The 14,879-nt window shown below is 44.4% G+C and overlaps 1 protein-coding gene across 2 annotated transcripts in view; it reads right to left on the bottom strand.

Moving 5' to 3' along the window:
- The window catches only part of LONP1 (lon peptidase 1, mitochondrial), an 829,185-nt gene that overhangs the window by 41,522 nt on the left and 772,784 nt on the right, over positions 1-14,879 (bottom strand). For both annotated transcript variants that reach the window (XM_075352644.1, XM_075352645.1), the window contains exon 15: positions 8,645-8,810. In XM_075352644.1, the coding sequence (XP_075208759.1) occupies positions 8,645-8,810 (166 nt within the window). The remainder of the gene's footprint in view (positions 1-8,644; positions 8,811-14,879) is intronic.

The following is a 14,879-nucleotide window of genomic DNA, read 5'->3' as shown; positions in this document are numbered from 1 at the left end:
TCTGGCAGCCTGCGGTAAGCTGTAACCAAGGTAAACATCAGGTAACCAAGGGAAGCCCTTTCCTTGGTTACCCGATATTTACTTTCATTACAGCGTCTGCCGCTCTCACGCTGCCAGTGCTGGCTCCCTGCTCCCTGCACGCAGCCAGACTACACATCGGGAAATAAGCAAAGGTTTGCTTATTAACCCGATGTGTACTGTAGCTATGAGTGCAGGGAGCCAGCGCTAAGCGGTGTGCGCTTGTAACCAAGGTAAATATCGGGTAACCAGAGAAGCTCTTTGGTTGGTTACCTGATATTTACCTTAGTTACCAAGCGCAGCATCACTTCCACAGCGACGCGTGCCGTTATGATAGCTGCTGCGTCTGCTGTGTTTGACAGCTAAGCAGCAATCATAACAGCGACTTACAAGGTCGCTGTTGCGTCACAGAAAATGGTGACGTAACAGCGACGTTGTTGTCGCTATGTGTGAACCCAGCTTAAGTCAGAATCTGCTTTTACTAAGTACAAGCCCCTTCTATCTATCTCCCCTTGTTGACCTCTGATAGGGGGAGAAAAATAAGAAGCGGCTCAGGAACCAAAAATGAAAAGATCCGTATATATATATATATATATATATATATATATATATATATATATACAGTGCCTACAAGTAGTATTCAACCCCCTGCAGATTTAGCAGGTTTGATAAGATGCAAATAAGTTAGAGCCTGCAAACTTCAAACAAGAGCAGGATTTATTAACAGATGCATAAATCTTACAAACCAACAAGTTATGTTGCTCAGTTAAATTTTAATAAATTTTCAACATAAAAGTGTGGGTCAATTATTATTCAACCCCTAGGTTTAATATTTTGTGGAATAACCCTTGTTTGCAATTACAGCTAATAATCGTCTTTTATAAGACCTGATCAGGCCGGCACAGGTCTCTGGAGTTATCTTGGCCCACTCCTCCATGCAGATCTTCTCCAAGTTATCTAGGTTCTTTGGGTGTCTCATGTGGACTTTAATCTTGAGCTCCTTCCACAAGTTTTCAATTGGGTTAAGGTCAGGAGACTGACTAGGCCACTGCAACACCTTGATTTTTTTCCCTCTTGAACCAGGCCTTGGTTTTCTTGGCTGTGTGCTTTGGGTCGTTGTCTTGTTGGAAGATGAAATGACGACCCATCTTAAGATCCTTGATGGAGGAGCGGAGGTTCTTGGCCAAAATCTCCAGGTAGGCCGTGCTATCCATCTTCCCATGGATGCAGACCAGATGGCCAGGCCCCTTGGCTGAGAAACAGCCCCACAGCATGATGCTGCCACCACCATGCTTGACTGTAGGGATGGTATTCTTGGGGTCGTATGCAGTGCCATCCAGTCTCCAAACGTCACGTGTGTGGTTGGCACCAAAGATCTCGATCTTGGTCTCATCAGACCAGAGAACCTTGAACCAGTCTGTCTCAGAGTCCTCCAAGTGATCATGAGCAAACTGTAGACGAGCCTTGACATGACGCTTTGAAAGTAAAGGTACCTTACGGGCTCGTCTGGAACGGAGACCATTGCGGTGGAGTACGTTACTTATGGTATTGACTGAAACCAATGTCCCCACTGCCATGAGATCTTCCCGTAGCTCCTTCCTTGTTGTCCTTGGGTTAGCCTTGACTCTTCGGACAAGCCTGGCCTCGGCACGGGGGGAAACTTTCAAAGGCTGTCCAGGCCGTGGAAGGCTAACAGTAGTTCCATAAGCCTTCCACTTCCGGATGATGCTCCCAACAGTGGAGACAGGTAGGCCCAACTCCTTGGAAAGGGTTTTGTACCCCTTGCCAGCCTTGTGACCCTCCACGATCTTGTCTCTGATGGCCTTGGAATGCTCATTTGTCTTTCCCATGTTGACCATGTATGAGTGCTGTTCACAAGTTTGGGGAGGGTCTTAATTAGTCAGAAAAGGCTGGAAAAAGAGATAATTAATCCAAACATGTGAAGCTCATTGTTCTTTGTGCCTGAAATACTTCTTAATACTTTAGGGGAACCAAACAGAATTCTGGTGGTTTGAGGGGTTGAATAATAAATGACCCTCTGAATAAACTTTTCTCAATTGAAAAAAAATAAATAAAAAAGAAATAACGTTCTTTTTTGCTGCAGTGCATTTCACACTTCCAGGCTGATCTACAGTCCAAAATGTCACAATGCCAAGTTAATTCCAAATGTGTAAACCTGCTAAATCTGCAGGGGGTTGAATACTACTTGTAGGCACTGTATATATATATATATATATATATATATATATATATATATCTATATACCCCCACTGGTGTCCTAGAATATGACCCTCTACACATATATATGCCACATATACAAACAGATCCAAAATGTCCCCTTTGTTGGCCCCCCATAGCTATGCCCTGGTCCATTGATGATCAGCCTAGGCATATCAAAAAAGATGTACATCATATAAGAGGCTTTCTGCTGACACGGTTAATTACCATGTCGGAAGATGTCAACAGGCTGTTAGAACAAAAGATCAGTGAGATCCTTTGTTTGGACAGGAGCAACTGCCTGCAGGTGTCCTGCGCCTGTAGTGATCTAATTATCACTGCAGGTGTGCAGCACTTCACAGTTCTCTGCTGCCGGGGTGCACAGGGGAGTGAGTGGCGATGCGTGTACTGGAGCAGTGATGTCATATCACAGCGCTGGCACTAGTTCCCTGCAAACACATGTACAGGGGGTTTGTGTGCCAATTTAGTTTAATTCAAGCTTTATCTTTCTACAGACCCTTAACCCTGACCCCTTCCTCAACCTTCTGAGCCTGCAGCCTTCATCATCACGTGTCCCCTCTCTGTGTCTGCAGTAGCCACCTCTGTGCCCTCTTCCTCCCAGTGTCTCCTCTCAATGAAAGAGCTCATCGTCCCTCAGCCTACCAGCAAGCCACCAAGTCTTGGCAGCAAGACCTCCCAGCAGCCTCACCATCAAGATGTGCCAAGTATCCTCCGCCTGCTTATTATCCATAGGGATAACGAGTGATAGGTGGGTGAGCTGTAATTATTGTGTGTGTATGTTTAGGTAACGGGGTTGGAAATATTGAATAATTGTATGTTTTATTGTAAATTAATCTTGTTGTATTATCAAAATATAGTGCTATTTGTGTAGTATTTACCGTATTTTTCGCTTTATAAGACTTTATAAGGTGATTATAAGACGCACCCCAAATCTGGTGAAGGAAAAGAGATTTTTTTTAATGTTAAATGGGGTCCATCTTATAATGCCAGTGTCCGTCTAAGAAATCATATAGGGTATATGTCCCTCATAGCCCCCATCCTAAAATTAGCCCCCCTTATCTGTATATGGCCCTCTTATATTGAATATAGCCCCCTTGTGCTGTGACACGTCCCCCTGTGCTGCCCATGGTCCCTATAGATGGCACACATATCCTGTGTTTGATATGGCCCCCATACTGCTGCCCATGGCCACTATAGATGGCACATCTCCCCTGTGTTAGATATGCCCCCCATGCTGCTGCCCATAATAAAATGAAACACTCTTTCCTTACCTTCTCAGCGCTGTCCCTCCTCGTGTCTCCCTCCTTGCAGTTGAGCTCCTCCTCCAATTCCTGGTTCTTGCTGCTGGTCATGTGATCGGCACGGCAGAGTGATATCATCTCTGCATGCCTGATCACAGACAGCAGCAGCTGGAGACAGGGAGATCAGCGCTGGAGGTAAGTAAAGCTTTTTTTATTTTACTATGGGCAGCACCATGGGGGCCATATCTAACACAGGGGTGATCATGTGCGATCAAAAGAGGGCGCAGGCAGATATAATATGCCCCACTGCCCCAGCCCATCAGCACGATGCGGTTTCAGCACCACGCTGATAGAGAGCGGCTGTGCATATTATATGAGCGGGAGCAGGAGATCTAACGCGGCAGCCCGCAGCTTCACCAGCTCCCAGCACCGCTCCAGAGCGGACCCTGCGGTATATATCTATATATATATATATATATATATATATATATATATACACACACAACCCCCCCCGTATATTCGGTTTATAAGATGCACCCCCTACTTTCCCTACTTTTTTGGGGGAACAAAAGTTCGTCTTATAAAGCGAAAAATACGGTAATCTAATATATAAAGCTGAATGTGTGTATGTATGTATATCCGGGATTGGCATATGCACCGTCGCAGCTACAGCCACAAAATTTTGCACACTCACACGTCTGGACCCCGAGAGCGTCATATGCTAAGTTGTGAGGCGATATTTTAACCCCGCGCGTTCCAATTTACCAATCAATTTTGCCCCTATCTACATAATGGGGAAAAAGTGAAACGAAAAGTGTATCCGCACCGTCTCATTTACAACCACAAAAGTTTGCACAGACACCTCATGTGACCCAGGGAACGTCGTAGACTATGTTTTGACAGGAAAATTTAACCCCGCGCTTTACAGTTACTCTCCAAAAAACATGCCTTCATTAAAGTAAATGGAGCCTGGAACTACAGGTTATTGGTAGGAGCTGTGAGTGGTTGCTATAGGAACAAAAGACATTCATAGTATAAGAAGCTTATATGTGCAGTAAAAAGATGTCAGTGGGGAGACAGATAGAGAGGGATAGAGAGAGATAGACAGAGACAAACGGTGAAAGAGAGACAGAGACAGACGGTGTAAAAGACAGAGACAGACGGGGAAAGAGACAGAGGAAGACCTGAAAAGAGACAGATGGGGAAAGAGACAGACATGCAGACAGGGACAGAGACAGGGAAGGAGGAGACAGCCAGAGAGACAGACAAAGATAGATGGGGAAAGACACAGACCTTGATAGAGACAGACAGGGAAAGAGACAAAGAAAAAGAGACAGACAAAGACAGGCAGACAGGGAAAGAGACAGACTGGAAAAGACACAGACAAAGAGACGGGGAGACAGATGGGGAAAGAGACAGATGGGGAAAGAAACAGAGATAGAGACAGACAAAGAAAGAGACAGACAGACAGGCAGACGGGGAAAGAGGCAGACGGGGAAAGAGGCAGATGGCAAAAGAGGCAGACGGGGAAAGAGGCAGACGGGGAAAGAGGCAGACGGGGAAAGAGGCAGACGGGGAAAGAGGCAGACCTGGAAAGAGACAGACCTGGAAAGAGACAGACCTGGAAAGAGACAGACGGGGAAAGAGGCAGACCTGGGAAAGAGACAGACCTGGGAAAGAGACAGACCTGGGAAAGAGACAGACCTGGGAAGGAGACAGACCTGGGAAGGAGACAGACCTGGGAAGGAGACAGACCTGGGAAGGAGACAGACCTGGGAAGGAGGCAGACCTGGGAAAGAGGCAGACCTGGGAAAGAGGCAGACCTGGGAAAGAGGCAGACCTGGGAAAGAGACAGACCTGGGAAAGAGACAGACCTGGGAAAGAGACAGACCTGGGAAAGAGACAGACCTGGGAAAGAGACAGACCTGGGAAAGAGACAGACCTGAGAAAGAGACAGACCTGGGAAAGAGACAGACCTGGAAAGAGACAGACCTGGAAAGAGACAGACCTGGAAAGAAACAGACCTGGAAAGAGACAGACCTGGAAAGAGGCAGACGGGGAAAGAGGCAGACGGGGAAAGAGGCAGACGGGGAAAGAGGCAGACAGGGAAAGAGGCAGACGGGGAAAGAGGCAGACCTTGATAGAGACAGACAGGGAAAGAAACAGAGAAAGAGACAGACAAAGACAGGCAGACAGGGAAAGAGACAGATGGGAAAAGACACAGACAAAGAGACGGGGAGACAGACTGGGAAAGAGACAAACCTGGGAAAGAGACAGACCTGAAAAGAGACAGACCTGAAAAGAGACAGATGGGGAAAGAAACAGAGAGATAAAGACTGTACTACCCGGCTTCGCCCGTAGCTGTAGCTGTACTACCCGGCTTCACCCGGGTTAATAACTGCTGTTAACAAAATACAATGTATTAACAAAAATGTATTCTGCACACAAAAACCACAAAACAAATAGAAATGTAATTATTAAATTGTTGCCAATATTAACCAATCAGAGTTCAGATTAATTAACTGTAGCAAAATAGAAGCTAAGCTGTGATTGGTTGCTATTGGCAGCCTGATAAATCTCCGGGCAACAGAAAGCCCTCCCCCTGACAGTATATATTAGCTCACACATACACATATAGCCAGGTCATGTGACTGACAGCTGCCGTATTTCCTATGTGGTACATTTGTTGTTGTTTTAGTTTAGCGGCTTAGTAATCAGATTTTTATTTTTGAAGGATAATACCAGACTTGTGTGTGTTTTAGGGCGATTATGTGGCGAGGTTGGTGTATGTGTGGTGAAATGTGTGCTGAGGGTAGGTATATGTGTTCAAGCACGTGGTAGTGTGTGGCACATTTTGTGTGTGTGTTCATATCCCCGAGTGTGGGGAGTATCCCATGTCGGGGCCCCACCTTAGCAACTGTACGGTATATACTCTTTGGCGCCATCACTCTCATTCTTTAAGTCCCCCTTGTTCACATCTGGCAGCTGTCAATTTGCCCCCAACACTTTTCGTTTCACTTTTTCTCCATTATGTAGATAGGGGCAAAATTGATTGGTAAATTGGAACGCGCGGGGTTAAAATTTCGCCTCACAACATAGCACCTGGCGCTGCCCGGGATAGTAAATGTATATATCTCTCTGTCTCTCTCTCTCTCTCTGTCTGTCTGTCTCTTTCCCTGTCTGTCTCTTTCCCTGTCTGTCTCTTTCCCTGTCTGTCTCTTTCCCTGTCTGTCTGTCTCTTTGTCTGTGTCTGTCTCTTACCCTGCCTATGTGTGTTTCTTACCCTGTCTGCGTGTTTCTTACCCTGTCTGTGTCTGTCTCTTTACCTGTCTGTCTCTTTACCTGTCTCTCTCTTTCCCTCTTTCCCTGTCTGTCTCTTTCCCTGTCAGTCTGTCTCTTTGTCTGTGTCTGTCTCTTTGTGTCTGTCTCTTACCCTGTCTATGTCTGTTTCTTACCCTGTCTGTGTCTGCCTCTTTCCCTGTCTGTGTCTGTCTCTTTCCCTGGCTGCATTGCGACACGCCAACATTCCATATAAGGGCGTGGCTGCGCATTCTTCTGAAGTTCTGGCTGCACTGTGGCTCCCAGCTCCATTCGCTTTAATGGAGGCAGGTTTTTTGGTGAATAACTGTAAAGAGCGGGGATAAAATTTCCCCTCAAAACATAGCCTATGACGCTCTCGGGGTCCAGAAGTGTGAGTGTGCAAAATTTTGTGGCTGTATCTGCGACGGTGCGCACACACACACACACATTCAGCTTTATATATTAGATATATATTATATATGTATGTATATATATATATATATATATATATATATATATATATATATATATATATATATTATAAAAAATTTTTTATTTGTACTACCTTTTATTTGAGAACTCCTAGGGATAGTTATTTTATTGATAAGTGCTCACAGTGCTTTTAAATTAGGGGTTTTTTTAAGTTATTTTATAAAATGATTTTTTTAAAGTGATTTTTCTAAGTGATTTGTTGCTTGGGGATTTTTTGCTCTAAATCAGTGGTTCCCAAACTCCAGTCCTCACAACCCCCAACAGGTCATGTTTTCAGGATTTCATTAATATAGCACAGGGGACACCTTGATAATGATTCCATCACCTGTTCAATAGTAAGGAAATCCTGAAACCATGACCTATTGGGGGCCATGAGGACTGGAGTTTGGGAAACACTGCTTTAAATGAACCACTATAGCTGAAGTGAACAAAGAGACTGATTACACATGTGTGGTTATATCCACACCCTTATTTGAATACTCAGCAAATTGCATTTTTTATCTATAAGATAGAAAGTTAGATGTATTTTTACTTAGTTACCTGAGGAAGGCGGTTGTTTCCACCGAAACGCGTTGTATCTGTTTTTTATTTTCATATGTTTAATGTATTTTTAAACAATAAATTCCAATTGTGGACAAGAGGTTTCAAAATCATCACTATGGGGAGCGTGGCCACTATAGAATTGATAGTGTTTCTGTTAGTTGCATTTAGCAAAGGAACAAATAGGGTTATGTGTATTTGATATTGTATATTTAATCAGTCAAAGCTGACAATATTGGGAGTTAGCCATGTAACATTTTCTATACATATGAGACATGGCATACACAACTTTATCTAGCAGATATTAATTTGGGGCTGATACGCAGACTGCACAGCGATGGGTTTGGCACTGTGCCAAGATGCTTAAAGTATGTCTCCCATAACTATAAAATCTACACCGGTCACAAATATCCATATTGCCACCACTGAGGCTGCCATCAATGGCAATGAGTGAAGCCAGGAAAAACTTCTACATTTTACTATTCCCACTGATCGCTAAACAAAAGTTGGCTACATCACAGCGAGGGGTTGCAGAGCAAAGTGGTAGAATGGAGAATCCGCTCTTTTTCCATAGCTTTAATTTGCAATTTATAATGAAACCACGCTTCTCTGCTCAATATGAGGGTGACACATGACAAGAACTGTCCAATTATTATATCATGTGTATTGAAGCCAATGCAGCAATAAATCTTCTGAAGAAAGGAGCTGTTGAGCACCTCTTTTGTAATGCCGATACAGTAGATAACAGAGAGAAGTGTAACCCAAGCGGCTGTCTTTGATACAGTAGATAAAGTATATGAAATCATTTTACCTACCCATGGCAGTCCAAGCAAGGCCCATAACCACACCAGGTGGAGTAAGCTCATACATTCTATCCACCATAAAGATTGGTTTTCCAACAAAGTCTTGGAGATTGGATGGATTCACTTCCACATACTGGGCTTCTCCATTTACAATCTTGTAAGCAGACTTCCGCAGCACCTTAGGAACATGAATAATTGGATTTTAATTTAATTGTATTAACTAGTTGTAAACATGTCAACAAGCAAAAAAAAGTCTGTTTTTAATTAATTCACTGTTTGTTTTCCAATTTAAAAAACTTCCCTGGAGCAGCCACATTAGAGGCAGCCACCTCCTTCATCAATAGGAAAGTGCAGATGCGTATGCGTGCTTTTGACCTCAGATTAAATGTTACATAACTGACAAAGAAATGTCAGACCATTACATTTTGCAGGAAGTTATGGAGTACTGCTGTGTATCGGCAATACTATTGGGGATGGGCAATACTATTAAGGCCCCTTTCAGACGTCCGTGTTTCAGGTACGTGTGACATCAGTTTTTAAACACAGATGCCACACGTACCCATGTTATTCTATGCTGTTACTCACACGGTCGTGTTTTCACACGGACTGTGTGGCCCTTGTGGCCCTGCACACACACACGTCCGTTTTTTGTCCGATATCACAGATGTCACACAAATCGCACACTGATGTGATCCGTGTGACACGTACCAGAGAAAACACGGGTCTTTGAAATAAAAAGACTTTCTATATTCATCTGTATCCACCGCTGTTTTCCTCGACTCTGCTGTCTCCTGCTTCTGACCCCTGCTCATTATATTCATTGATTATTCACTGCACTGAGGACCTAGAAGCAGGAGCATCGCGGTGACAGCTCCGCTAGGGACCGCATCGCCAGGGAGAGCATCACCAGTGAAAGGTGAGTATTCAGCAAGCAAGCAGTGTGTGTGCAGTGACATCCAGGAGGTCTTTGGAGTTCCCAATGAACTTTGATGAACCCATGAAGTCACCATCGTGAGACCTATGGGGGTGTCATTAGGATGTCACCAGAGTTCATTGGGAACTCCAATGACCTCCTGGATGTCACTGCACACGCACTGCTTGCTGGATACTACCCTATCACCGGCGATGCGGTCCCCAATACTGACATCGCAATGTTCCGGCTTCCAGGTCCTCAGTGCAGTGAATAATCAAGGACTATAATGAGCGGGAGTCAGAAGCAGGAGGCAGCAGAGGCGAAGAAAACAGCTCTAGATACAGGTGAATACAGAAATTCTTTTTATTTCAAAGACCCCTGTTTTCTCCGGTACGTTTCACACTGATGTCACAGGTATGCAAACACAGATAACACACGTGACACACTCGTGACACACATATGACCATACCAATGTCTGTGGCTTGTACCTGATCAAACACGGACGTCTGAAAGAGGCCTAAAGGGAATCTGACAAGGTTATTGCCACCTAATCTGAGAGCAGCACATTTTAGAGACAAAAATCCTGATTCTAATGATGTGCCACTTAAGGCCCCGTCACACTAAGCAACATCGCTAGCAACATCGCTAGCAACATCGCTGGTAACGAACAACTTTTGTGAAGTTGCTAGCGATGTTGCTGTGTGTGACATCCAGCAACAACCTGGCCCCTGCTGTGAGGTCGTTGGTTGTTGCTGAATGTCCTGGGCCATTTTTTAGTTGTTGCTGTCCCGCTGTGAAGCGCAGATCGCTGTGTGTGACAACGAGACAGCAACAACTAATGTGCAGGCAGCAGGAGCCGGCTTCTGCGGAGGCTGGTATCCACAGTAAACATCGGGTAACCAAGAAGCCCTGTCTTTGGTTACCCGATATTTACTGTGGATACCAGCCTCCGCCGCTCTCACTGTCAGTGCCGGCTCCTGCTCTGTGCATATGTAGCTGCAGGACACATCGGGTTAATTAACCCGATGTGTGCTGTAGCTAGGAGAGCAGGGAGCCAGCGCTAAGCAGTGTGCGCTGCTCCCTGCTCTGTGCACATTTAGCTGCAGCACACATCGGGTAATTAACCCCATGTGTGCTGTAACTAGGAGAGCAGGGAGCCAGCGCTAAGCGGTGTGCGCTGCTCCCTGCTCTGTGCACATGTAGCTGCAGCACACATCGGGTAATTAACCCGATGTGTGCTGTAGCTAGGAGAGCAAGGAGCCAGCGCTAAGCATTGTGCGCTGCTCCCTGCTCTGTGCACATGTAGCTGCAGCACACATCGGGTAATTAACCCGATGTGTGCTGTAGCTAGGAGAGCAAGGAGCCAGCGCTAAGCATTGTGCGCTGCTCCCTGCTCTGTGCACATTTAGCTGCAGTACACATCGGGTAATTAACCCGATGTGTGCTGTAACTAGGATAGCAGGGAGCCAGCGCTCAGTGTGCGCTGCTCCCTGCTCTCTGCACGTGTAGCTCCGTGCGGTGGTAACCAAGGTAAATATCGGGTTGGTTACCCGATATTTAACTTAGTTACCAAGCGCAGCATCTTCCACGCGGCGCTGGGGGCTGGTCACTGGTTGCTGGTGAGCTCACCAGCAACTCGTGTAGCCACGCTCCAGCAATCCCTGCCAGGTCAGGTTGCTGGTGGGATCGCTGGAGCGTCGCAGTGTGACATCTCACCAGCAACCTCCTAGCAACTTACCAGCGATCCCTATCCTTGTTGGGATCGCTGGTAAGTTGCTTAGTGTGACGGTACCTTTACTCGGCTTGCTATAGTTTTGATAAAATCACTTATCAGCAGATTACAGAAGTAGTAAACCTGCTGCCAGCTAGTCTAGCATATTCATGAGCTATGTATAACCTCACCCCTGATCACTGATTGGGAGTTTTCTATCTGTGTGCTGTATAAACAGCTGCAAATCAGCAACATGGCCAGGGTTATACGACCTTAGCAGTTAGAAAACTAGTAGATCTGCAGCAGATAAAACAGCTATTTTATTCAAATGACAGCCAGCAGAACAGTAAGTGACAATTCTGGTCTTTGCCCTTATACCATATGAGAGCTGCATAATGTATCAAACACCTGGTGACAAATTCCATAGCCTCTTAACTCCTTCACCACAGAGCCTGTTTTCATCTTCCTGTCCAGGCCATTTCTTGCAATTCTGACCAGTGTCCCTTTGACAGGTTATAACTCGAACACTTCAACGGATCCCAGTGATTCGGAGATTGTTTTCTCGTGACATATTGGACTTCATGATAGTGGTAAATTTAGGATGATATTTTTTCCGTTTATTTGTGAAAATATTGAAAATTTTGCGGAAAATTTTGCAATAATTAAACTTTTAATTTTGTGCTCTTAAATCAGAGTTATGTCAGACAAAATGGTTAATAAATACCATTCCCCACATGTCTACTTTACAAAAGCGCAATTTTTGAAAAATAACTTTTTTGTTAGGAAGTTGGAAGGGTTCAATGTTTAATCAGGAATTTCCCATCGTTCTAACAAAATTTACAAAATCATTATTTTCTGTAGGGACTGTGGAGAAACGGGGGTCAGTGGGTGCTCTCGTCCGCTGGCCCGGCCGCCTTTAGAAAAACAGCATGGCCCAGGTCTCATCCCAACTGAACGCCCGACCTCCTTAACCATGGGCAGAATACTACTCAGACAACACAGGGTGAGGGAATCACAATATTAAGACTTTATTGGATCCTTAAACAATTAACGGCACATAACACACAACCAGAAAAACACACAAATGTAAAAGGCAACAGTTTCTCACCCTTCCACTGGCTCACCAGGGATTAGAATGTCCGTGCCTCAGAGCTTCCAGGGCTACTTACTCCAATCCAGCAGCACCCCGCTTTCGGTGGGTACCCACCAAAAATGGAATAACGTCAGATTTAGGAAGCTGGCTGAGGTCTGCAAAGTTTGTAGCCAGGTGACCAAATTGTCCCAACCTGGGTTTCTTCCTTAAGTAATCTCTGGTATCACAGCCGAATCCTTGCATTAGATGCTGAAGTCCATATAGTATTATAATTCAGGTTTGGTTATGGCTTGCCATTCGGATCCGCAGGTCCTAGATTGGTAGCATGTAGCAAAAGTCTACCCGGGCAATGGACAGTCCTCCTTCTTATACCCCTGAGCTCTCCATTCAGACCATTGGGGTCTTCACGATTGGTGGATAAGACTGGGCTCTTATTGGCTAGATATCAAGCCGTATACAGAATATCCCAGTAATAATGGTCAATGGCAGAGACGAGGAAGAGACAGCTAAGTTAAATCGCATCCAGCAAACACATCGTAATACAATGGGTGCCTGGCCTTCAGTGGCCAAAACAATTACATGAGTCAACAAAAACTTCAATACTAAACTCCCAAGAGTCTTGTAGAATAATGAGGGATTATCCCCCATCTATAAACAAACTGTCTTCATGTCTGGCTGAATTTTAAGAAAGTTAACCCATGCTAGGCACTGAGTGTCCATGTCATCACAGGGACCACATGACATTTGAAGTGACTGAGAGGCCTAGGTGACCGATAATACTGAAAAGTGCCGACACTGTAAAAACTGCAACCCTTAAACTGCTGAAAAGCACATCCAAGAAGTTTATTAACCCTTTAGGTGATTTACAGGAACTAAAGCCATGTGGAATGCAAAAAAAAATATAATTTTACTTTATTCCCACAAAAATAGTATTATAGCTATAAAAAAAAAAAAAAGAGAAAATGCACCATAGAATATATTATGCAATTTTTCCTGAGTATGCAGATACCTCACATGTGGTGGAAATCCACTGTTTGGGTGCACAGTGGGGTTCAGAATGGAAGGAGTGCCACTTGAATTTTTGAATGCAATATTAGCTGGAATCATTAGCAGATGCCAGGTCATGTTTGGAGAGGTGCCAGTAGAGCTCTCATACAATTGACCCCATTTTGGAAACTAAAGGTCTTAAGGAATTATCTAGAGGTAGACCAAGGTGCGTCCCAAAATTTTATAACGTTGAGCCGTGAAAATAAAACAAGCACAAATAAAAAATTTTACCACAAAATTGTTCAAATTTGTTTATTAAACAGCAAAATAAGTTTAAAGATACAATTCCAAGACATATGAGATGTGTGTACATAAGCTTAGAGTAGACCAACCGAGTAAGACCATTTAACATGCGAGACACCATATCGTTATCTAACTGTTCATCTTAGGGCTTCTATGATGATACAAAACAAAAGAAGACTATTTAGTTGTGCCTGAAATATATAGTAGTCACAACAAGAACAAAAAAACAATATACAATGGTTAACCATTTCTGCCGATAGGTGCCAACCCGAATAATCTCAATTGACACCAATCCACGATCATTACTATACTTAGTCCAGTTAGGAGAACAAGGACTGCAGTTAATCAGTCAATGTCAAGGAGGAGGAGTTCCACATTTCCCACACCTTAGTGAACTTCTCCGGGTACCTTCTATTCTGGTACACAATCCGCTCATAGGGAAGCATTGCATTCACTAACTATCCATGCTCGAACTGTAGGGGGAGAGCTACCCATCCACCGTAATGCTGAGTTTCCTGGCCATGAACAGGGATTCATGTAAGAAAATGTTGTGATGATGTGATAATATCCCCTCATTCATGACTCCAAACAGGCAGAGAAGTGGGTTAAGAGGTATAGGAAAAGGGACCAGAGAGGATAAGACTGAGATGACATCTTTCCAAAAGGAAGCAATCTTCGGGCATCCTCAAATCATGTGAATAAAGTCAGCGTTCTCTCCACAGCACCGTTAACAATCCAGTGTTGCCGATTATGCATTTTAAACAATCTCAGTGGGGTTAAATACGCCTGATGTACTATATACAGTTGGATCATTTTATTGTTAATTGAAAGCGAGACCTTAGTTGGGGACTCCAGGATTTCTTCCCAGTCTTCATATTGCATATTTGAGACTATCAGCTCCTACTTTCCCCTGACTGTCAGTGGCTAAGATTCATTTCCTACAGACAGCAAGCAGGTGCACAGAGATGAGATCAATCCTTTAGGGCCCTGAGAACGCAGAATCCCCATCAGCGGGAAAGAGGATATTAAAGTGGCTCTTGACATGTTCTGCATATGGTGTTGAATCTCTGTTATAAACTGAAGATATCTACTGTAAAGAAAACACATCTAGCTTTCTTGGTCGGTCTCCAAACCTGTCTTGCCAATCTGAGAAGTGGTAATATTTTAGATGAGCCTAGTTGATCTGTTTCCAAAAATCCAAGCAAGCACCTCGTCCCCGCTGTTTGCGCAAGATGACTTG

This window comes from Anomaloglossus baeobatrachus, chromosome 1 (genome assembly GCF_048569485.1).
Source record: "Anomaloglossus baeobatrachus isolate aAnoBae1 chromosome 1, aAnoBae1.hap1, whole genome shotgun sequence".
NCBI lineage: Eukaryota > Metazoa > Chordata > Amphibia > Anura > Aromobatidae > Anomaloglossus > Anomaloglossus baeobatrachus.
This window is presented reverse-complemented; position numbering and strand designations above follow the sequence as displayed.